The 25,288-nt window shown below is 32.3% G+C and overlaps 2 protein-coding genes across 15 annotated transcripts in view; one reads left to right on the top strand and one right to left on the bottom strand.

The window, feature by feature from the left end:
* The window catches only part of LOC106070383 (uncharacterized), a 15,662-nt gene extending 5,114 nt beyond the window's left edge, over positions 1–10,548 (bottom strand). The window contains exons 1-8 of one of the 7 annotated variants that reach the window (XM_056030978.1): positions 10,519–10,548; positions 7,888–8,033; positions 5,160–5,209; positions 4,876–4,975; positions 4,624–4,712; positions 2,629–2,740; positions 806–943; positions 463–660 (exon numbers count right to left, since the gene is read on the bottom strand). In XM_056030978.1, the coding sequence (XP_055886953.1) occupies positions 463–660; positions 806–943; positions 2,629–2,740; positions 4,624–4,712; positions 4,876–4,975; positions 5,160–5,209; positions 7,888–8,031 (831 nt within the window). In that variant the 5' untranslated portion in view covers positions 8,032–8,033; positions 10,519–10,548. Of the gene's footprint in view, positions 1–462; positions 661–805; positions 944–2,628; positions 2,741–4,623; positions 4,713–4,875; positions 4,976–5,159; positions 5,210–7,887; positions 8,034–8,273; positions 9,298–9,813; positions 10,003–10,123; positions 10,254–10,518 lie in introns of those variants that run through there. The other 6 variants (XM_056030986.1, XM_056030968.1, XM_056030943.1 and 3 more) reach the window with 6 other exon arrangements.
* Positions 10,245–25,288, top strand: LOC106070380 (uncharacterized). Of its 8 annotated transcripts, none has more exons than XM_056030843.1 (11): positions 10,245–10,355; positions 13,026–13,119; positions 13,259–13,376; positions 13,690–14,149; positions 14,243–14,502; positions 15,777–15,905; positions 18,284–18,619; positions 19,125–19,255; positions 19,447–19,521; positions 20,272–20,563; positions 21,817–25,288. In XM_056030843.1, the coding sequence occupies exons 2-11, from the start codon at positions 13,042–13,044 to the stop codon at positions 23,982–23,984; spliced, it is 4,047 nt and encodes a 1,348-aa protein (XP_055886818.1). In that variant the 5' UTR covers positions 10,245–10,355; positions 13,026–13,041; the 3' UTR covers positions 23,985–25,288. The 8 variants fall into 8 exon arrangements, with proteins under 8 accessions (XP_055886818.1, XP_055886790.1, XP_055886812.1 ...); XM_056030815.1 differs by having other exon boundaries at positions 13,253–13,376; XM_056030837.1 differs by having other exon boundaries at positions 10,271–10,396.

The raw sequence follows: 25,288 nt of genomic DNA, 5'->3' as shown, positions 1-25,288 counted from the left end.
TTTTGGTCTCTTGTTTTTAATATACCTATGCATAATTAATGCATAATGGATGGCTGCCTGGTCGTGTGGTATGTGTTCTGGACTGAACTGTCATTTGATAGACTCAATGTCCCAGGTTCAGACGCCGCCATCCACCATCATCATGCATGGGGTTTGGGCTAGGATGTAATTATCTTCAAAATCTGAAGGAACATCCAAAACATGTAAAACAAACAAACAAAACTAAGCATTTTTCAAACAAGATGAAATAGGTAGTTTGTGTTATTTAACAAATGTATGGGCACTTTAGATCTTTCAGGGAAGTAAAAGCCATTGATCACTGTGCTTGTCACATTACACTCACATAAACAACTGACTACAATTTCACTGCCTGAAAGTACTTGTAGAGCCTGAAAGTTAATTAATTTAATTTTAATAAAATCATAAGGACACAGTTCACAAAAACATGACAACTAAACTTACCCATGGTGCACTTGGACAGAGAAGAGACAGACTTAAAAGATCATCAGCAGCATCTTTGATATTCACAGATGTTTTCAAAATGATACTGTCTAATCGTTTTTTTTCAGCAATGCTTCCTTGAATGCCATTTATTTCCAAGGCTTTTTGTAATTGGATTAAATCTTTGTAAAGTATACTTAATTTTGATTCTAGCTTGCTCTGAAATAAATTTATTTCTGCTTTCAACAAGAGACAAAATTATTCAACTAAAAAAGTAGATACATTTTTTAAAAGCCCAAAGTAATATATTTTCAGTATATTAAAGAAATGCTTTTGTTCACATTCAATGTTTAATAATACTTACAACATGTCTCAAATTAACATAGTCCATGCATTGTAAAGATATATCCAGCAGTGAGATACTTTCTTCTTTTCTATATTTTCCTCCTAAAAATGGATTTAATAACAGCAAAGGTTTTCCAGCTGACTCTTTTGTTGAATTCTGGGGAGCATAAAATTTAAAAAAAAAAGGGAACTGTTTTAACACAAACTCATAAGCAGCCCCTGTAAGTCCATTGTCTGGTAAGCAATACAGGTAAAATGGTAGGATTTGATATTTTGAAGCACAACAAACATCAGTGGGAAAATAGATTACAATAGCATTTTTTTTAAACATCTGAATATGTTTTTATTATTAAACAGTAAGATGAGTGCCAATTCTATTTTAAAATTTTCCGTTTCTTTTTCAAAAGAATCTTTTGAATCGATCTTGTTAATAATGTCTTTAGCAAAGAAAAAAAGTTATTCTTAGAAAATGAGACGCTGTCACCTGATTTAATTTTCAAGCATTTTAATGTCATTTCTACTTGATACTCAAATTTTGAGTAAATACAATGCAAATGCAACCAATCCTTTGGCCTTTAAAAATACCTTTCTGTCACCCACCCCCCCACACCTTTTCCGGTCTGTCGTGAGCACTTAACATCTTGGACATTTGTGCCTAAATAAATTAATTAATTACTAGTAGTGCCACCCCCTCCCATATAGCCTGTAAGCTTTCTCAGCAAGATACAGGACAAAGCCCAGGCACCAAGCATTTTCTAGCATTTCAGAGCTTCAGAAATTCATTCTCATTGGCTTTAATTATAAACAATTTTTTTTTACAAGTAGTTTGAACTTGAGGGCTTTATCTATGTCTGACAAATGACCATGGAGATATAAATTTTTATTTGCGAGAGGAAAGTCTTCTTGTCATTTTTACACATTTGTAGCTTAAAGTAGGTCAAGAATTATTTTTTTTCGTGTTGCCAATTTATCTAATTTTGTTAGAAGAATAAACCTTTTTTAGTTTCCCTTTATTACATGTAAGGTTATTAATTTTGAATGTATGGATAAGGTTAATAATTATTATTTTAAAAAATATAAGTGTACGCTAAATAAATATATTCTGAGATGCTGTGGCTGAGGGGTAAAGCACTTTGGGGGCCAATTTTGAGTTTGTGTTTCCACACAAACTGTCTTTGTAACCTTGTTTTTATTAAGCTTCAATAATGTTTTCATTTGTTACCAGAAAATGTTTGATTTATTTTATATAAGACAAAGTAAAGTTTATAAAATTAAACATTAATCTAATTTAATGAGTTCAAATCAACGATGGTATCATCAATTAGGAGAGAAAGAGTTAAAGAGTTCTAAATCAAAACTTTAGGTCTAGTATTTGATCTAGATGTCCATGTAATGAACATACCAATAAATAATCTCACAGGTATGCCTTGCCCGCTAGCTGAATCAGAAAAACTGTACGTTCAAGCAGTTGATGATGTCACAGTTCTAATTGAATCAACTATTTTTTAAATTATTTTTTTGTATTATTTTATTATATTTTAAGTTTAATAATGGAGGTATTGTCTTTAAAAAAAATATATTTATTATATTTTTCTTGTTAGTTTAATGGTGTCCCAGTAAGCTCTACTGGGTACCTGACATTGTTTGAAAAAATTCAATGTTATTATTATTATGATAACCTTATTAAATGTAGGCCACAGAAATAGATTAGAACAACATTGTCCCTAAAGGCTAAGAGACCTCTAGACAAAAAACTTCTTTTTCTATGTTTTAAAATAATTTGAGCATTAAAGAAAATATAGGCCTAATTGTTTTTTTTAATATGATGATTTTTAGTATTACCTCTAATGATTTGAACAATTTAATTCTTGATGATTCCAGATTTTCAAGCATTTGTGTCAAATCAGTAGACTCTAGGGACACTATGCCTTTTGAAGTTTTTGGAATAAGTGACCTATAGAGTAATAGAATAAGTATTTGACCATAACCATCTTTTCAATTCATAAAAAAACATTAAAATCTGACATAACTTAGTTAAATAGAACAACCAACAATTTGTGCATATAGTGATATTAATAGATATAGTTTTAATTTTATTAATATATAAAGTATGTCATATAATAGGGTAAAGAAAATGACAGGATTTATTAGAAATTTCAAAAAAGATTTAAGAATCAGCCAGTAGACCTTTCAATTGGCAACCAAAATACTGAACAAATTTGAGAACTCAAGATATCTATTAAAACTTTAAATGACAAGCTATCAAGTTATGATCACTGCAAAGGAAACAACTATCTTTCAATTTTTCATTCTCACATAGCTAATGTAAATAGCAGAATAACATTTGACATCACTACTGGAGTGGTAATACACCACATGAACATTGATTCAATAGTAAAATTAGTAAAAAAAAAAATTTGGTTACCAAATATGCACAACTACCATCTTTCCATGAACTATTTCATTTTTCTACAATTTCTGGAGGACAATTTACATTAATAACACCAAAGTTACACCTCATCAAAACAAAGTGATAATCACATTTCAGGTAGATAAAACAAAAGGCTAGTAGTGTAACACATATAAAGAGAAAAGTGAAGAAAGTAGGGTGAATACTATACAAGGACAAAACAGAAATCAAGCCACCGGTCTCTATCTTGGCAACACTGCCTATCAGCAAGTACCAAGCTAACCTCTAAAATGACTTTGCAGATTCTGTATGGTCTCTTTGGTAATCTGGATAGTCCTTTGAAATAGAGCATATGATTAACAAAAAATACAGTGGAATCCAAATGATTTGAGCCCTCATAAGTCTAAGTTCTGCTTAATTTGAATTACCTTCAATGTTTTTTTTTTCTTCTTTATCCTTATTGAAAAAAGTAAGTGATTAATTTTAAGTCAAATATGCCCTATACCTAATAATTAAAAAAATATATATATTTTCCACACATTTTTTTCACCCACCCATAACCAATGGTCAATTCTTCAACATTGTGCTATCAATAGATTTCTATTACTGCATGTTGCATGTGTGTGTGGTGTGTTATATAATATTTTGGGAATGACAAATAGTTATCAAAGACACCTCTCTCATTCCCTTATCTCTTATATATACACCAGACAATATATGCTGTGTTGCAATAACTATCACTTGCTATATTGCTATTTTCTTAGTATGAAACTGAATGACAAGGGAAAAAGAAATCTATTATAATTGAAAATGAAAATGTAGGATGTTCAACGACAAAAAAAAAAAAAAAAGAAAGCTGTTGCAAAGAAATATAATATTCCAGTGAAAACTTTGTCGACATTTACGAACCAAGAACAAATACAAAAAAAACTCAAGTTTATGGACTAACTCATTTATTTCCATTGCTGAAGTGTAATTCAAACTCTTTATTCAAAGTCACATCAATATTTTATGTCTATACAAATCCTAAAATCTTGAAGGAAAATTTACATCCAATACAAATACAGCTACATCAGATCTGAAAGAAGTGATTAGTTCCCTTTTTTTACTATTGGTCAGGATACTTAAAGGCCAAACATTGTCTTCAAGAAACATGTGAAGGCTTGCTTATTTTTTTTATAGATGACTAATGCACATTGTTAAAGAGTTTATTTTTGTAAATCCTATTTGTGCTTTGGAGGATCAGGGGCTCAGTTGTAAAGTGATTGTTTGGGGGGGGGGGGTGAATCCTGGTGAAGACTTGGATTTTTAATTTAGGTATTTTTACCTCTGAGTCCACCTTGCAATCAAGCTACATTTTCATTTCTTTGCACCAATGAAAGAATTGTTTCTTGTAATGCAAAAATCATTTTCCAAAATACTGGTACCTTAATTTATTTCCCTGCCAAAGCAAGACATTTTCTACTTCATAAAGTGACTCTTGTCTGCAACCTAAAGCTTCAGTTAGTACAGATATCTGTTGAACAGTACTAAAAATGTCAAAATATCAGCTAAAATTATTTTTAAAAATTGTTTTTGGCATCTAATAAAAATAAAAGGAAACTGTATAATATATATTACTAGTCACACTGTTTCATGTATGATATGAAGCTACATCAATAGCTAAGACATTTTCTCACCTGTCTTTCTAGCTGAATGGTTTGAAATTTCATTAAATTTATGCGCCTTTCATCAAACTTTTCATGAGAATTTTCGCAAGTAATTTGCTTTAAAGTAGATCTGTAGAAATGAATTTTTTTCTTTTAAAACATCCACTACTAAATTTCAACATAAGTTTGAAATTTTTACTATGTAACTGTTATCACAAATCAATACATTCTCTTTGTTTTTTTGAAGGAATCACTTTATAATTTTAAAGTGTTTGAATAAGCATCATGTTCTGATATTTAAAAATGTGACTCACTTTAGTTCTTCCAGTTCACTTCTCAGTTTGGTATTTTCTAATTTCAAAGCCTGGAGAAAAAATATAAAAATTAAACACAGTTACAAGTTTTCTTCTAATTTTTTAAACAAATCTGTAATTAATTTCTTTTGCTTTGATCATCAAGTCAAAGAGACCTTACAGTAAAAAGACTTTTATTTACAACTAACATGTGACTGGCTGAAGTATACATAACTTTTATAAATATGGAGAGGAAGCTAATAAAAAAGCTGAGGATACCTATTGGAGAGGGGAACATTTTGGAGGGCATTATGGATAAGGGAGTACAAAACCAGAAAATTAATCTCAAAATAATTAAGAAAGTAATCCAATCATTTTAACATTATAATGGCAATGTCTTTGATTCAGAAGATTAAAGATGAATGCAGTGTTTCACATGACTATGCAAACCCAGTTGCAACCTGCATAATTTCCCACATTTCATGCAGGCAAAGCCATTGTCTGCTGGCGGTCTATTTAAGTTTTATTTCCATCTTTTGTGCCTGTCTTCATTTCTTCTTCGTCATTGTCATTTTACATGTCGTAGGGTTAAGATCAGTAATCTTATATCTGAGATGAACTGCATAGTGGTTTTCAGATCAGGCAGTTCTCCTTACAGTTTTTCTTCTATAGGAGGGTTTTGGGGCCAGTCTTTTCGGCCTCTTGATATAGTAGCCTGTCTTCAATAATAGCTTTTTTTTGAGTCTCAAATGTTTTATCCCCCAGCTTTTGAGAGAGCTCTCCAACTGTCTCTTTCAGAGGCCATCTGCTGCCAGCTATTTTCCTCTAATAAGCTAAATAAAAGTGCTTTTTTTAATAATTTGCAATAAATAACAAAAAAAAAAAAGAGAAAGCATGCAAAAACTCAAAGGTGGCTCTGTGGGTTGGTTTTACTGAAAATCTGAATTGCATTCACAACAGTGATATTAAATGAACTATTGTAAGACCATTAAATAACATTGTAGGAGAAAAATGAAAATCTTTGTTGACTTCTTTTCTAAACTCCTAAAATAGTTTGTTTAATATTGATTTAAGAATCATTTATAAATAAATATATGCATACTACATGCTTGTTTAGTTTTAAAAATGAATAAGCATGCTTTCAAAAGATCATGAGTGGTGTTGTGGGCTAATCTAATCTGACTTCACTTCTATCTCAATTATTACTTCACATTAGCCACAGAACATTACAAGTTAAAAATATACTCGATTACAACTTTCACTGTTATAAAATGACACCTTTATTTATCACTGGGAAGTCCGTCTTGGCTATTTCTAACTAACATCCAAAACAAACTACTACTATACTATCGCCATGTTGCTCTCTTGTTTGCCTTGTCAACTACATCATTAGTCTGTCTTACTACATCACTTTACCACTAAAAACAATACACAATATATTTGTCTAACAAAACTAACATACTCTCTAATCTAGTACATAACAGTGGCTACAGTACATGAACATATTTTTATGATAGTGAAATCTGATAACAATTCTATATAAAGTACATGAGATGAGAATAAGCATTGCAAGAAAATGCAAGAATAGACTTTTTCTCTTTCAAAAATGTTCCCCCCAGACCCTCTAGCTGACAAGGTAGGGGGTGTCTATTATCATTCCACTAACTCCAGAAAGAGCCTATTCTATGGTACAAAAAACATTCAAAATATCGAAGGGTCAAAATATAATAAAGATAAATTTACATTCAGACACACACTTATATATATATATATATATATATATATATATATATATATATATATATATATATATATATATATATATATATATATATATATATATATATATATATATATATATATAGTTAGTTAGTTATTTGGCCTCCTTCAGTTGTAGAATAACTATGCTACATCTCAAACACTTTTTCATATGGCTGTGGAGCCCTATTTTGGAGAGACACTCCCGTCCACATATATTGGAGGTCAAAATGGCTTTCGCTTTGGTGGTGGAGGAGCCGGCCATTTTCCATATGGAACACTTTTCTTCAAGAGCTGAAGTCCATGTTTTCTCACTGTCCATAGCTTTCTTGGTCACAATCTCTCTCCTTTAGTGTGGTCTAGGGCTATGTCTTCCCAATGGTCAGTATCAATGTTCACTGATTTTAAATCCCATGGGCGACCAGTTTTTCTTGAGCCAGACACAAGTTGCCCATACAGAATGATTTTTGGGATGCAATTGTCTTCGATCCGGCGAACATATCCAAGCCAGCGCAGGCGGTGTTGCCTGAGGACTGTAAAGGCCCATTCTCGCAAGGATCTCAGTATTGCATACTCTTTCTTTCCATGTTATTTTTCAAGATCCTTAGTAGGCATTGCAAGTGGAGTGAGTCTAGTTTTCTTTGTGTAGGTAGTTCACGACTCACTGCCATACAGTAGCGTGCTTAGGATACATGCCTTATAGACCTCCATTTTGGTCGCTGTAGTGAGCTTCTGGTTTTCCCAAACTCTTGGTCAGAGTCTAGCAAAGGTCGATGCAGCCTTCCCCATACGTTTTTTTTTATCTCCTCTTCTAGAGACAATGGTATGCAAAGGTATTACTTTGTTCCCCCCAAAAATGCTTTAAAGACAAACTTAGGTGCCAGCTTGCTTTAACTGACATAGAAGAGAGCAGATGGCAGCTGGGCTCTTTCAAACAAGACAACTGGAAATTAACAAATGCTATAAGTGGTTTGAACATAGGCTTACTCACGTTTTGTTCACGTTCAAGGTAGCTATTGTGACTGTCAGCAGTTTTTCTCTCATTTTCTCTAGCATTTTCCTTGGTATTAACACTCATTTGGTTTAAAAGCATAAAACGATTATATGCATCTCCAATACTTATTCTATTCGCCATTTCTAAAAAAAAAAATTCTTTATATTTATTTTTAATATTTAGATCTATGATATTTAGCAAATCTTTTTAATAATTTAAAAAATGTTAAAATATAATACATAGCTATGATAGCTAGATCATAGATCTAATTACTAAATTAGTATAGTAATAATTTTTGCTATGACATGAACAGATTGTCAACATTAACAAATATTTCCTGAATAGTAGACTAGTGACTAAATAAATGTAGTAAAGTCACTGACCATTGACAATAAAAAAAAATAAGTATTTTTTTTGTTCACTCTAACACTCTAAGTTACTCTAACTTCTTTAACTTGGACTACATCTAGATTGTAGTTTTAAGTTGGACTTGACAAGTTGAAGTAGACTTAGATCTATTCTAGTTACTAATAAGTTACCGAGTCGAACGAATCTATAGTAGCTTCTTATATTAGGCACAGCTCATCAAAATCTCCTTTAAGAAACACGTCGCTTTTTTTGTTTATAATTAATTTGTTTTTATGTTTGGAGCTAAAAACGATGTTTCGGGACAGTGCATGTCCAATTTTAGATAAGTTCCTGTATTTTTGTTCCGCTTTTCCAAAGCAGATGGCAGTTTTTTAGATTCTCGGTAACCAAGTATGTAAAGCTATTGTTTAAACCTCCCCCGGCAATTCATACCCATATAAGGGATGAAGGCTATATTATGAGCCTGTTTGATCGTAGGCTGGTGGATTTATCAAAATAAGCTTCCAAACATCTTTAGAAAGACATTCCAATCACATTCATACTGTTAGCTGTTAAAAAAAATTAAAAAAGGAGGTGTTTCAATGAATAATAATGAATTAAACACATTCTCCTATAGTGCACAAGGCAAAATCGTAATAAGAAATATTATTGGGATTAATAAATCTATGATTTTTTTCAATAAATAAATGTGACCTAGATCGAGAAATCTAGAATATATAATTTATGAATGAAAGAAAAAGTGCGGGCTGCTAATTTGAAGCCAGAGACCATGCCCACTGCAGGTGATCACGCCAGGCGAGCGCTGGTGGTGAGGAGAGGTATACACTAGGTGTGTAGTGTCACAACCTATCATACAGGCAGTGGAGGGAAGGGGGAGAGAGTCATGAAAAGAATTATAAGCATCTATGGGAGGGAGGGGATGTAACAAAACGAACATCCAAATTATGAAAAGAAGAGGGTCCTTGGATGGGAATTAAAAGAAAGAGACAGAGAATACATGTAGCCTAGTTGAAAATCTCATGTTTGTTGGATTATAGTAATTAATTTATAGATCTATAATTATATAGATTTATTTCTGTTTCTACACATAGATTATATAGGTAGGCATATATATATATATATATATATATATATATCTAGAGAGAGAGAGAGAGAGGCAATATACTATAAATACATATTGCAGAAGTGAATCTACTTCTTTTAATACAATCTAAATAATTTTTAATTAACACAGATATAATTTATTAGCAATAACATAGTGGTGTTTCTTAACGGTGCTCGATGTGTGCTGAAGGAGAAAGCACAAAAACTGCGTTTATTATAGGAGCATGAAGTGACCTGATTTATTTTAAAATAAAATCTTGACTATGGGTGGTAATTCAAAGAAACACAGCTATTTTTATAGTCCTTTAGTTGCAGAATAAGAATCTGCTTTCTGTTTTTTTGTAAGTTAAACCGTCACCAAATAAATAAATAAAATAAAAATTTGACCTAGTTCCCGAATACGGTGTGCCTAATACAAGAATCTACTATAGATCTAGATCTAACTCTTACTGTAAATTGTCTAAATTATGACTATTAAGAGACTAGATCTCAAAGTCTAGATCTAGACTCTATATAATTAGAACTAAGTCACTAAGAACTACAGTCACTTAATTATTTATATGGTAAAATATAGATCTAGTATTCTAGTTCTAGATCTCTAGTTAAAATTTAGATTTAGATGTAGACGTCTTAGTATGTAAACAACAGCGCGACAACTCTAATCTCTTTCGTAACTATTCAAAACTTTAGGATTATTGGTTTACAAAAGCATTAGTTTCGCATATTAATCTAGATTAGATCTTATATCTAAATAATTTACACTGTTTTACAGTCAATTTATTTATTTTTATTCTACTTTCAGTTCATTTTAAATGTTAGTTGCTTAAAACGAGACATAGATATATCTAGATCTATTATAGAGAGATCTAACCCTAGACCTAGGGCCTAGTCATGACAGTCATGTTAATAGTCTAAAAAACATTTTGAAAGTTTCGAATTTTAGGTTAGGAGGTCATGTTGTTATTTTGTTGTTCTGGCAGGAAATCTTCGGGGTCAGTTGCGTAGAACTAAAACATTTTAGTTAGATACACAGGCAACAAATCCTTCGAAAAAATGACGTGTAACTTTTTGCTTGGTTATTGATGAGAATTTTAAAATAGAAACTCGCAAGCGAATGCTTAATTCATGTCCCCTTAGCCTTAGGCTTAGACTTACTTCTTAGTGAGTGCGTTTGTAACAGTTGAGTTTGTCACTTGTCACAGACTTGTGGCAAGTTCAAGTTGTGAAGTTTTAGTTTGTGCTAAAAAGTAAGGCTAAGAATAGATATCATAAAGTCTATGTGTATTGATTTGCAGTGTGTTGTGAGTCACTGCAATTTTGTTTACTATAGTCAGTGTAGTCTGTAGTAGTGTAGTATAGTGTGGATCTTGTTTACATCTAGAATCTAGACTAGAATCTAGATTTAAATAAACTATAAAGTGATAGGCTATTCAGTATTCTAGTAAATTCTAGATCTAGAATATATTTAGTAGTCTCTAGTAATTAATACTTTAGACTAATTAGACTTACCAAATAATGGAATGTTTGGCTGCACACTGGGCAGGTTATTCCAGCTGTAGCTAGTGTCATTGGACTTGCTCTTTTTTTTTTTCTCTGACGCTTTTCTTCTGCCAACATTGTTCTCTTGTAACTCTTGTCCTCTGCGATGCCATGATGCTCTGTCATGAGTCATGTGCTTCTGTCTCCCAGGTGGCTGGATCAATACCGAAGACTTTCAGAGAAGGTTTGAAGGTGTCCCTGAAGCGTTTTTCTTTGTCCACCTGGTGAGCACTTTCTTTCCCTTAATTGGCCATACAGGATTCGTTTAGGGATGCAGAAGTCTTCCATTCTGCAGATGTGGCCTGCCCATCGCAGCTTGAACTGTATTAAGATTGTCTGGATGCTTTGCAGGCCTGCTTTTTGAACTGCTAACAGTGTCGAATACGTTTGTTAGGTCAAAATGGAGAAGATTGTTTTATTTTGACTTAAAATGCATAAGTAAGCAAATATTTTTTAAAATACTTAAAAAAAAAAAAAAAGCTTACCTGAAGGGGAAGAACTCCGTCCTTAAAACTGTATCTACTGATAATGTACAAGTTATTTCCCTTATTCAATATCAAACAAAATAATTATTTACCAATAATTAACTGACTGAGTATTTTTGTTTATTGATTCATGTTTTGTAAGATACAATAAATAATTGTTTAAAGTATCAATTTCATCAGAGAATGCATGAGGGAGAAATAGCATTAAAAATCATTTCAGCGGACTAAGCCCAACAAATTTAGCCATATATGTGAATACTGAAGTATTAGTTTCCCTTGTTGCTATAAAACAAAATAATAAATTACTTGTAATTAATTGTCTTATTAGTTAAAGTTTTTTTTACTGTTTCGTGTCTTGTTTATATCAATGAATAATTGTGCAAAGTTTCAGCTTGACCCGTTTGATTGTCTAAGAGCTGAGCCGAAGGCTCTTCGAGCTCTAGGTTTGAAAAAAAACAACCTGATTGAATGGGGGAAAAAAAGCAACCTGTTTGAACAACCATTCTGTCTAAAAGAGATCCGAGTCAATGCCAATGCTATTTCCGATATATCTGGCACTCCAGGCGCATGGGCTAGAAAGCATGGCCAAAGGCCGAGTATACCAGGAACCTCCGCCATTTTCCTATGTTGTACCAAGCTTGGCCGTGCAAAACTCACCATTACTGTATCAATTCCTGGATTATCGACAGGATCGTGGGAGCTCTCTTTCAACTCAGCTCCGTGCAATGGGACCACTCTCACGTTCCCTTGGACACTCCCACGGGAGTTTTGTTTTGCTATTCATTTAGCCTAACCACTTCCTCTAATGGTCGTTTCCACCCAAATGCTACGTTGAGGCAGAATAACGTACTTGGGTCAGTTTGATCCTAGATTGGGTGTGGGAGAATAATGTGTACGCTCTTTTTACCAGACAGACAGACAGAGTGATTTGTAATGAGCTTTGCAAAAAGATACTTAGAACTTAAAATTGAATTCATTTAATAATGTAAATAGTGAAAATGACCCATGACACTGATCTACATTGTTACCGAACTTTTAATTATGACATCAAGTTCTAGATATAGTAGCAGTAATTTAGTTTTACTAGTTAAATACTCTAGTATATAGTGCAGAGTTTCTCAAACTTTTTTGACCCATGGACCTTCAAATAGTCAAAACTTGTTCACTGACCCCTAAGTGAAAATGCTACATAAATGCATAGAACATTAGTTACAAATGAAAAAAGCTGCTCCTGTATTAGTATGGATTCATCTGTGATTGGAAACGAGTTTGTTTACTTGCTAAATGGTTCAATACCCAATTGGGAATATATATCTTAGTAAAGATTTTATTTAAATCTCTGTTTGACCACCACTGATATAGTGAGTCTAATCACGTAAATGAGAAATAGCATATTATGGTACTGTGTAGATGTTAAGCACAATTTAACTTAAATACAAGGATGGATGTAAAGCAGATGCAGCATATTTTTTTCATTTTCTCTGCATATCACTTCCTAACACCTGTACAGAATTTCTCATTCCTTAGAGTAGTGATAGCTTTGAGTTGTCCTATCCCTGATAGCTTCAGTTGAACTTTTGGACTATCCATCTTTAATGTGGATGTCCCTCTTTGTCTCACTGTTTTTTCTGTTTTCAGCTATCAATGAGAAACCATGTCAAATACAGAAAAAATGGGTGATCCTTTGAACCTGTCTACTTGGACTCTAATTGATAATGAAGGAGAGATAGTGGTGAGTAAACTATTAACAGCAAAATGGTTTGCAGTTTTACCGCACTGAATATATTTTTTTCTTAGAAATTAATTATTTGGCTACACATTCTAAATCTTTTGACTTATCATCTTAAGTTCTCTTTCTTTTCAACTATCAGTCTGGGGATATTGACTCTGAATCAAGTGACAGTTCAATTGAAGTAGTGACTTTTAATGATGGGGAATTAGCAACTTTCTCAAGGCACCTTAGCAGTGATCCTAACAAGGAAATATCAGGTTAGGAAAAGGACATTCTTTATTAATTAAGTTATTGTGCACAAGTCCTTATATAAATTTTTAGTCCTATTGTAAAATTGTTTAATACTCCTTACAAACAACATGTTTAAAAGAAATAATAAAACTTCATTGTGTTTTTGTTAGAGACCAAACAAAAAATATGCAAAAATCAAGATTCTTTTACTATTAATACAGATTTTCTTTTCATATCCTACCAGTAAAATAATTTTTCTTTTTATTCTATTTAAGTATAAAAAGTAGAAAATAGAAATATAAACATATATTACATTTATAATACATTTTTATATTTTAGATGATCTGATGGATCTCAAGGAGACACTAGAACACAATTCAGTGAATGATCACCCTGGAAATCACGAGTCTTTTGGAAATCAAGAGTCTCTATCATCTGAAAGCACTGCTACTTCCTCTTTTCTTAGTGAGAATTTTGACAGACAAGCTGAAACAGATGTGATTAAGTCAAGCTTAAATAATGTGATACATTATGTTGATAAAAGTTTGCATTCTGGTCAGACAATTAAAGAAGTAACTGTCAGCAGCCAAGATGATCTTGATTTATTGGTCAATGAAAAACAAGAAAAAATACTTGTGAAGGATTGTTTAGTTAGTGGAGCAGAAAATAATGAAGATATTGTGTATGATGATACAGTTACTTCAGTTAGACATAGTGATCACTATGATGGTTCCAAGATAGGCGATAACCCTTTAGGCAATGAGTTAGGAGCTTGCTGCTTGGATCTCTTGCTTGAAAGGTATTAGAAATATATTCTTATGAAAATTATGGTCTTGTCATTATAATGGTGGTTACCTTTTTTGCTTATAAAATTTGCTTTTCATTTATCCAGATCTGGTGACTTTAAAAATACAGTCGAAACAGATCTTGCCAATGAAGGAAAAACCTACTTATCAGCTTATGCAAGCGACAGTGGAACAGACCGTATCCACTTTTCAGATGAAGAAAGTTCAGTTAGCCACACTGCCAAAGACATTGTCAGCTTGTTAGAAGAGGAACCGAAATCTAGCAATACTGACACAGATCTGATCCACTTGTCAGAAGAGGAAAACACAAATTACAGTGTTGGAAGAAGGACTGACAGTGACACCGGTAATTTAATTTAATTTTTTTTTTCATCCTGGTAATTTGAAGGTCCTCATAACAATATCATGGTTGCTTCCAGTGTCAGCTCCAGGAAGACTTCTTGTTTTGGCTGTATGGATGCTTACCTTAAAATGTTGCGGCACCATGATATAGTCAATCTGGTTCTCTGTTAGGACTGTGCTAAGTGGTTTTTCATGACTTTTTGTGGAATCCTTAGAGAGGTTGTTTGACTTCGCAAATTCTAAAAGTAGCAGAGTTTGATCATTAGTTGAGAGGTTACTGTATCTTCCACATGTGCCTTTCCAGGTTTGGTGGGTGTTGCTTCCTACTTTGGCTTGTCCTTTTTCTAGACTTGGTTGACCACTTCCTATGATTGCTCATAAAACTCTTCTACTGACTCTACATCATATGTTGATGTAGGAGCATAGGCTTGTATGCTGGTGATGCTGAAAGGTGATGCCTTTAAATGTCAAAACAAAAAATCATTTACTTATTAGGGACATCTGTCTGAATTGTTTTGTATGATATTAATAAGTATAAAAAAAAATGTTTGAGAAGGGGAACTATGGTTTACCACCTAGTTGGGTTCCATCTATCATAAACTTGTTCTGTACAGATATTACTAAGTTTTAAAATGATGTCAGTTCTCATTCAAAGAAAACTAAAGTTTTGTAGAGCAGGTAATCTTCTGTTATCAAGTTTTTTTAAAGGAGTTTTAGAACCAGCATAATAAAGTTAACTAGCTGCTCTAACCAACAGTTTTTTAAGGTATTTTAGAACATCTTTAACCAAGTAAATCAGCTTGTGGAATCAAAACCTTTTTAAGGTACAGGATCAAAGCAACAACCAACCACTCCTACTTCTCTAGCTGAGATATTTGAATGTCAATTTATCATGCAACCAGGATTACAAATCCCATTGTCCATCAATCTTGTAATCTCTTCAAGAGGGCTTCTGAAGATTTATGCTGGTACCATTCTGTAACTTTTTTTCCCCTTGCAGTAACTTTAGTAACTTTTTTTTATATGTTTAATTAGTTGCACTTCATACAGATTATTTGAAAAATACATAAAAAGACAATAATCTAAACAATTATAAAAAATAAAGTTTTTTTCTTATGGAATTTTTGTGTGTGTGTGTGTAACACATACAACTTTGCTGAATTTATAAGTTTTTGCATAATTTTGTGTACAATATTTTTTATTAATTTTGAATGAAGTTTATACATTTAATATTGTCTGGTATTAAAGTAAATGTATATTTACAATTAATCTTATCAGATTCTGATTTTGTACGCTTGGACTGTGGTAGCTTGCCTGATCTTGATATTCATGAGATTACTGTGCCTATTAGAATCTCTACAGTTGAATCATCTGTTTGTCCAAGTTTTAGCTTTTTAAGAAATGCAGGTATTATTATGTGTTGTTAAATATATGTCTAGAAAGTTAATCTCATGAATTGATTGTAATTTGTTTGAATAGTTGTTTTTTTTAATCCAGAAATTTTTAGACAATTAACATAGTTTTAAAGTTAATTTATTTTACATTTTTTACATACAAACTGAAAATCTCTTTCTTTTTGAAAAAAATTGTGTTTAAAAAGATAATAATGGTATTTGTTTAATATAATTTTATCTATTGATATCTAATATTAATAATCTGATACCATTTTAAGTTGAAGATACACACTTTAGAATTATGTTTTAGCTTATTACAGACCTGCCTACCGTTACGCAAAATGCATATTCGTTACGCAAAATCTCCCAAAAATGATCGTCAGTATGCAAATACGCATTTAACCCGTCGCGTTACGCATTTCGTATCCTTTTTTTTCCCCTCTCTTGACTAGCTTACGAGCGGTCACGGAGGTCACGCTAAGCCGACCTGTTGGGTCACGGAGGTCACGGTTGGGGGGGAGGAGGAACAGAAAAGGTGGAGGAACACATTGTGACATTGTGTTCAGATGTATACGTTGATTGGTTCTTATTGGAATTAGCAATTAGATTTAGTCTAGAAATGAAGAACGCGAGAGTGAGGGAGTGGCGGGTTGGTACCAGGTTGGTACCGTCATTTAGCTGATAGGCCTATACCAACGTGGCTTTTTTTTTTTGTAAGTTCATTAGTAGAAATTAATTATGTTGAATCCCTGATTCCCGTATTCATTTGTAGGCTATAGAAAAAAATATCGAAGTGCTATCGATTCAAAACACATTGAGTGACATTGTAGATATCTAGTCTAGATCTAGATCTGGATTCTAGATCTAGAATCTAGATAACTTGTTATACAGGAATAGATCTAGCAGCTTTCTAGCTAGTCATTACGTTATGTAATGATTCTGTACATTAGTACTCTACAATCTAGATCTAGATCCAATTTAATTGTAGTATGATTTAGATTGACTAGATCTAGATCGATAACATCTACTACCATCTAGTCTAGATCTAAACTAGATTCTTAGTCTTAGTAAAGAATAGATCAAGGATGAAGGTAGGCCTACGAAAAGTTTGAGCCCAGATCTAGACACTAGAGTAGATTATATTCATTATATAGACATAGATCTAGTCTAGATATCATCTCTTTTGTCGTATTGATCTAGATTTAGATTGTAGATCTAATCATGACATCTAGATCTAATATTATATATTATATATACCTCAAGGAACAGTCTTGGGTCCACTACTATTTTTAATTTACATAAATGATTTACCAAATTGCATTACTTCAGGAACAAAAGTCAGATTATTTGCAGACGATTGCATAATATATAGAACAATAAAAACAACACAAGACACAGATATTTTACAAAGAGAATTAGATGAATTACAGAAATGGGAATCAAATTGGAGCATGTCTTTCCACCCAGAAAAATGTCAGTTGTTAAGAGTAACAAAAAAACTAAAACAAATTAATTCCACTTATCTTATTCATGGCAAACCAGTAACACAGACTAAAAACGCAAAATACCTAGGTGTTATAATAAATGAAAAACTGTCATGGAATCCACATATTGATGAAACTACAAAAAATCAAACAAAGCATTAGGATTTATTAAAAGAAATTTCTATAAATCAAATAAGAACATAAAACTAAAATGTTATTTAACCTTGGTTAGGCCAATAATAGAATATGCATCCTCTGTTTGGGACCCCTCAACTCAGGAAAACATTAAGAAACTAGAACAGACACAAAATAGAGCAGTGCGATTCATAACAAACGAATATTCACATTTGACTAGAGTAACACCTTTAGTAAAATCACTAAATTTAGAAAGCCTTCAGGACAGAAGGCTCAAAAGTAAAGTAGCAATCATACATAAAACACTGAACCATAATCTTCAAATACAAAAACAAAATTTAATAAAATACTCTGAAAGACACAAAGATAATGGCACATTCCTCGTCCCATATGCTAGGACAAATTTGTACAAATACTCCTTCTTCCCTAGTGCTATTAGAGCATGGAATGAGTTGCCTGAGCTAGCCAGGAAAACCAGTGACTTGGCAGAATTTAAGTCATTGGTTAATATGCATGACTAAATGCATGACGCGTAGGACGTAATCATCTTCTTTTTTGAAGTAACGTCTGTATTATATAAGATAAGATAAGATATATATGAAATATGAAAAAATAGTGCATCGCGTAAGTGTTACGCATTCTGGTGCCAAAATACGCATTTTGACCATCAGCGTTACGCATTTGGACTTTTTTTGGTAGGCAGGTCTGTTATTAAATGTATATGTGAGTATCTTCATTTATTATTATTTTTTTATACTGAATTTTTCTAAAGATTCTGCTAATAGACATTCAACAAGTCAAGAATCTACTAACAGAGAGGCAGTGATTCCTTATGAAGAAGATGTTGATGATGACACAGAATCCTCCACAGAGGAAGGAGTTGATGATCGCATTGAGAGTGAGCAGAGTGAGGCTGGCTCACTGTCTGCCCAGAATGACATCGGAGATCTCTCAGTCTTTGCTGATATTGGAGACCTGCCTCTTGATGCTGGCAATGTCCCTCGTAACTACATTCATAGCCCTAATAATCACCTAAGCACAATTCTTAATGTCATTGTGTTTGTTGCTGCCATTTTGACAATGGGAATCAGTTTAGGTATTATAGTAGGTAACTATCACTTATAATCAAAATATTATCAAATTAAGTCTAGATTACAATTTATTTATGTAATGGTAATCACTTTAGAACTACACATTCTACAAAACTAAATAACTAAAAACTGTGTTTGTGTTTACTTTTAATATGAAAATTTGTAGGTTTTGATTATGACTTCATTCATATATTTCTTAGTAATTGCTTTGATTTTGTTATTAACTTTATAGTGAAAATTCAAAGATGGTAAAAATAAATTACAACAAAGCTATCAGAGCATATTTTAAGAACATTTTGCCAGTAACTAACTGGTCAATAAATATTAGTTTCCACCAGAAGTTTATTAGCTCCAAAATGTTTTCACTTTATTACATTATTCACATTAACAGCTTACTATCAGTCACAAGCTGAATCAATTACTTTTCTATATCACTTACCTAAGTAAACTGATGAAAAAATATGCTCTGTTTAAAACAAATGTTATTCGTCACCTGTAATGATTGATCTTTTTGCATATTAGGAACAGACTTGGAGATTGAGGAATGGCAACAAACAGTCTATCAGCAGTCTATGAAAATAATTTTGTTAGAGCAGCAGTTGAAACTGAAGTCAGAAGAACTCAGTTCTGTGAAAATGGAATTGGTAGAAAAAGTGGGAAACATATTTAGTTCTCATTGCTTCTTTTGATTTAAAAAATTTATTTACATTAATGTAGTAAATTTACATGTGTGCAATAACTTAATAGTGCACTAACATCATAGATTATTTTGATTTATGTAGATACTTAAGTATCTGCTTACTTTTCAAGATCCTTTTATTGAATTATATTTTAACATTTGCAGTCATACTTTGCGGAGACTTGGGTAAAAAAATTTGAACATTTTTATGCACAAGCGTATGTTCAGTTTTGCAATCTTGTAAGTATGTAAATATTTTTGGGAAATATTTCTAAACATATTAAAATTTTTATTGCTATACACTTTGTAAAAGATAAGATAAATTTTACATTTGATTTATCTCTTTGTCATGTAAAACAATAACTGTTGTAGGATTAATTTAGTAGAAATCTGAGGCCCAAAGATAAGCCCTTGCCGAAGGTAGGCACAAGATGTGACAAAATATCCTGGTTTTAACTGGGTTTGTGTAGTCATGTGAAGCAATACTTTCATCCTTTCTATTTAGAATCAAAGATATTGCCATTATTATTATTATCATAGAAAGCATGGTAATGTTTGTTATACTTTGATAGAAAGTAATTCACAAAAATGCATAGTTAGAATGCAGTGCAAATGTTGTTTTTTCATATAAAAAGAGTTTCCAGTTAGCAGAGCCCAAGATTGCACTGATGACCATGAGTTAAAGAACCAAATGTTTTGATTGAAACTTTTTAAGAAGTAGATATTTAAAAGCTTTACAATTGAAGTTGTTTGAATACTGTAATTTTGGGATTTTTCTTTAGTATTTTTAATCAAATCAAGAAATGTTAAGGCAGTTTTTGTCGGAACAGCTTTCCGCTTTCCTTTGTCCTTCAAGGGCAAAAAGTGATCTTTTGAGTGCCAACAAGCTTAATCTTGAATCATTTAAAAAAACAACAACTATGAATATAGTTGAATTTTTGTTTGTTATTTTTAGCTTAAAATTTTTTTAATTTTTTTTTTCTTGTTCAGGCAATATATGAAAACAAAAGCAGAGAAAATGGATTTAACATGTTAGGTGATGTATTTGAAAGAGTCACTAACTGTGAAAGAGCCAAAATGGGCTTAATGTGCGACGAGGGCGTATTTTCACTTCCACCTTGTGAAAAATACTTTGAATGGTTCATTGGCAACTTTAGCATCATCAAGAATGAAGTAGCTACCCCCAGTTCTTCCAATCAGAAGCCATCAGAGAATACAGAAGGTCTTCACAATCTGACTCAAGAACACCAACACCAGATCCTTCAAGAAACTCATCAAGCAGGTAATACTTGATGCTAATTTTGTAAATATTTTTTTTTCTTTAATTTGAAAAGATAGATGAAAGATCTCTTAAACTACTGTTAAGGTGGTTGGTTGTTGTTGAAAGATCTCTTAAACTACTGTTAAGGTGGTTGGTTGTTGTTGAAAGATCTCTTAAACTACTGTTAAGGTGGCTGATAGTTGATGATCTCTTAAACTACTATTAAGGTGGTTGGTTGTTGTGCTGGCCTACGTCACCGTTGTTAACCCTCAGTCATAGAAGCAGATGCCCAAAAGCAACATGGGTCTGCCCATTAGTATAACATTTTCAGCAGAAATATCAAAAGCTAAGTAAATACTTAGAGGAGCAGTATCATATGCATCAGTGGTCCAGTCATTGGCAATAGAAATAATTTTTCCCCTTAGTTTTGACAGGAGATTACTCCCACTATGTTCCATTAGTCATATAGATCCAGATCTTATCAGTCAAGAAAAACTAATTGCTTCAACTTCTATGACCTATTTCTTCCACCTCTTCTAGCAAGAACTATTTTACCCTCCCATTTCATTATTAAAGTTTTCGCCAGTGAATATTTGTGCAAAGTTTTAACTTGATCTGAGAATGGGTGTGGGAGAAGTAACATGTTCAAACTTATGACCAAACAGACAGCGTGAGTTGGTGTAAGCTTTGTCAAAAGTATGTAACTTTCCTTGCTACTCAATTTAATTTCAGTTCATTGGTGTTAATGATCACTCTTTTAAGGTTAAATGCTTACATTTTGTTAGTATCAGTGGAATGTCACATAAGGAAAACCACTTTCATTAGATTATGAATATAATGCAATTTCTAATAAAATTAAATTTAAAATTTGGATAGAGGCTAGAACCTTTTCATTTTGCTACAAAAACAACTAAAGTTTGGTTGTAGTAACAACAATGCTAACTAAGTATGATTTTTATTAACTGGCTGTTTCACTAAGAGAAAACCACAAGTCATAGCTAGGCTAACTAATAATTATAGTTGAGCTACATGTTGTACACATATTGATGGCTACTCTATAATGTTATATACAATAATTATTAATTAACATAGATAAGCAAGAAAAAAGTGACATTTTTATTAGTTCACTGATGTTTGTGTATATTGTATTTATGTTCTGCTGAAATAAAAAGGAAAAAAAAAAACAGCATGTAAAAGTTTTTAATTTCAATTTTGAATTCATAATAATGAATCTGAATTTTTTAAAAATCCCTTTTTTGTATTTCCATCAACAGCTCCATTGGCAGAACCTGTTATGATAAACATCAAAGATCTCCAGCAGTCTCTTACTAGAGAGCAGCAAAGGGCACTTCATTGGCAGAATTTGTATCTTTCTGAACGTAGACAGAAAGAAAGAGAAAGAGAAAATGAGGAGTGGGAAGATGAAAGGGATAGAGAACTTTGGGAAAATGAACATGAACACCTTGACCAAGTTGATTGTCTCAAAAAGCTCATGGCTGCCAATGTTACCAGGCTGACCCAACACATTTCTCAATGGAATTTTACTGTTTTTGATGATTTTGCTAACCTTTCGCTTTTGCTTTCGGGCGTGGCAGAGTTGAAACAGTCTGTAATAGATTCTCTTCAGAATGTTTGGGACCGTGCAGAGGAGATGCTTGATAATGTGCAGAAAAAGAATTCAGATTGGGTGGAAGTCAAGTCATCTAGTAGAGATTTTGAATTGCTGTATGTTTACGTGACACACATTTTACAGGAGATTGGGGAATTGCTTGATGAGGAGACACTTTTGGAGTATTTAAGAGTTCAAGTCAACAGTGTTATCGAGCTTTTGAAAAACATTATTCTCTCTGAACCATCAAGCAAAAATATTTTATTACCCATTCAGTCTAATTTTGAACATGCTCAAATGCTTGACCCTGTTTTGGATACAAAGAAAACTATTGCATCTCTAATTCAGTTATTTTATGATCTACAACAAACTTTGAAAGTTGAATTTGGGTCTGAGGCATTTCAGAGCAAGGCAGCTGATGAGATGTCTGATCAAATGGCTAATGAAAAGCATAATGCTGAGAAGGTTGCAAAAAACAAGAAAAACAACTCTTGGCCAAATCGTCTTGGAATATTGTTAAAAAAAACAAGTGCCTCTGTGAGAGATAAAGTTAAAAACACCTGGCAGAAAATTAAGTCAATCTGGCATAATAAAAAAACAACTTTGCATAAACTGAAGAATTATTGGCATGAAAAGAAGCCATCCGTTCTAAAAATGGCTCAAGGATTAACTGATCACGTCATCAATGTATCTTCAAAATTTAAGAACCTCTGCACTTCCTTACCTCTCTTTAACAAAAATGAAGCTGATGTGAATATTTATAGCAGGAGTGTTTCTAAAGCCAGAAAACAATGGCAGAAAGACATTTTACATGAGCCTTGTAAAACTCTTGGAAAATTCAGCACAGAGTGCAATTCTGACCGAAAGCAGTTGAAGAAAAATATTAAAAAGATAAATCATAAATTCATTGAAATCTTGAAGCTATTCAATTCTATTGAAGTTCAAAAATTAAAACCTAATCAAATGAAGAAAATTTTTCTGAAAATCAAGTCATTTCAAGATGACTGGGGTAGCTCAGGACTGCTTTTAAAAACTGATTTAGACTGGGTCACTTGCCAGAGAACTCAGTGGTTTAACTTCATAAACAAAGCTACTCCACTGGATTTAAAAAGTTGCAATACCATCAACCTTGAAGAAAACTTAAGTGAACAACATTGTGAAAGAAGTAAGGTACAAATAGTACAGAGTCAGGGTCCCTCAAATCATTTTAGCCATCAACAAAAATTAGATGAACAGGTTCAGCCTGAAAACACAGATTTCCACCATGAAAAAGATGGTGTCAGTGTACAGAACACTCTACACAGGAATTTAGATAACACCAATAAAACCTTTGAGTTTGAATCTAAGTCACATGAGCAGGATGACTGGTATTTAAAATGGGCTAACTACAGAGTTCAGAGTCGCAAAGAACATGACAAATCTGATTGGATCTTTCAAATGGCAGCTGATAGAGAAAAACAACGAAATGAAGACAGGGCTTCATCCAACTGGGTGTTTCAAAAGGCAGATCATAGGAAACAAAAACGTAGAGAGGCGCATAGAAATGACTGGCTGTTTGAAAGAGCACATCGAAATCCTTCATGTGATGGTCATTTCAGTCATTGTGAAACAGACAGTCATGACAAATCTAAAAACTGGTTTGAGAAACATGATGACCATAGAGAAAATATGAGAAGGCAAGCCAGACATATGAGGGAAGACAAGAATATGCATAGAAACTTTCATAGTGAAAAGTTAAAAAGGTCTAAACCCAAAAGACATCATTATCATTCCCACTCCAGGTCAAGTAAACAAGATGATAAAAGGTTTCACTCAGCATTTGCACATTTCTAGTCCTTATTGTGATCCCTATCTCTATGGCTTCTTTATCACATTATGAAACATAATATGCATTGAGCTGTACAAAAGTAGATTACCTATGATCCTGTTGCTCAAGTACTTATCCCTGAGGTTTACGTTAAAATTGCATTTGCCTCCATCATTGCTATGTCTGTGGTGTTCTTAAATTTTAAAGCAACAAAAATTTAAAGTAGCCAAAGTGACTCTACCTTTCAAAAGCAGGCTGCAGAAAAATACTGAAAATTAAAATTATCCTTTTTTTTTTTTGCTAGAATGAAACAGCTGACATTTCATTTTCACCCAGTGTGTGCATTTGTTGTTCTAAAGTTGTTAAATCATTTAGATCTACTAACCAGAGCTGTAAGCTTGTTGTGATGCTAAACTTTGATATTTAATTGTGTAAGCAATACCCAGTTTCCTAAGTGTTTATTGCATTGAATGTTGTTGAATTGTATTGTTGAAATAGAGTTATAACAAACCTTTATTTTTTCGAGATTCATTTCACAATGGAACATTTATATTGTTTATTATTTTAAATTGCTTTAAAAACTAAGATTGATCATCTTTGTCACACATAAGGTTCAGGTCAGATTCACAATTAAATTTTAAAAGATTTGTCATAGTTTTATAAATGCATTGAGGTGTGGGTTATTTTAGTTATATATAGTTGTTTTTCTTTTTACAATTTTTTATGTTTCTAAAATAAGTAAAATTGCAAAATTTAAAGCATATTATGATAAGATAAGTTTAAAAAAATCATATTATATTGGCTACAATAATAATAAAAGATCACTAACTATTATTTGTTTCAATGGTAACTTCTACACACACAAAAATCTATACAGAGAAAAAAAAGGTAAATACAAAAGCAACGCGTCATGTTTTCATTCAGATCTGATATTTTCTGTAATTGTATTGTTTTGTTTACTTTATAAAAGGCTTAACATTTTGGTGATTTTCTACATGTTAAAAATCCTTGATTATTTGTCTTTCAAATTACATATAGATCTAATTGTTCTTGAAATATGAAAAGAAGCTTAATACTTTTGAAATATAGTTCAGATAATTTAAAAATGGCTGTACTGTAATTTAATCATAGAGACTATTATCATTTCTACTTTAAACATCTAAACAATTGTGTGTACTGTTATCTCTTAGAAACCTGCTATAATAATAACTATTATTGTCTGCAAAGCTTTTATAAATATTTGTATTTAAATATGTTATTTTTGTCTGGTGAGGATTTGATTATCGTAGATTTAGTACATCTGAAATAAACTTTTTTTGCACAAAAATAA

The sequence above is a fragment of the Biomphalaria glabrata genome, chromosome 1 (genome assembly GCF_947242115.1).
Source record: "Biomphalaria glabrata chromosome 1, xgBioGlab47.1, whole genome shotgun sequence".
Classification (NCBI taxonomy): domain Eukaryota; kingdom Metazoa; phylum Mollusca; class Gastropoda; family Planorbidae; genus Biomphalaria; species Biomphalaria glabrata.
This window is presented reverse-complemented; position numbering and strand designations above follow the sequence as displayed.

What these genes read in the sequence shown, in the direction of transcription:
- LOC106070380 (XM_056030815.1), top strand. Translation starts at nt 13,042, where the DNA reads ATGTCAAATACAGAAAAAATGGGTGATCCTTTGAACCTGTCTACTTGG. An exon ending in AAGGACTGACAGTGACACCG is followed by an intron (nt 14,503 to 15,776) that starts GTAATTTAATTT and finishes TAATCTTATCAG; the next exon opens with ATTCTGATTTTGTACGCTTG. An exon ending in ATGTTCAGTTTTGCAATCTT is followed by an intron (nt 19,522 to 20,271) that starts GTAAGTATGTAA and finishes TTTCTTGTTCAG; the next exon opens with GCAATATATGAAAACAAAAG.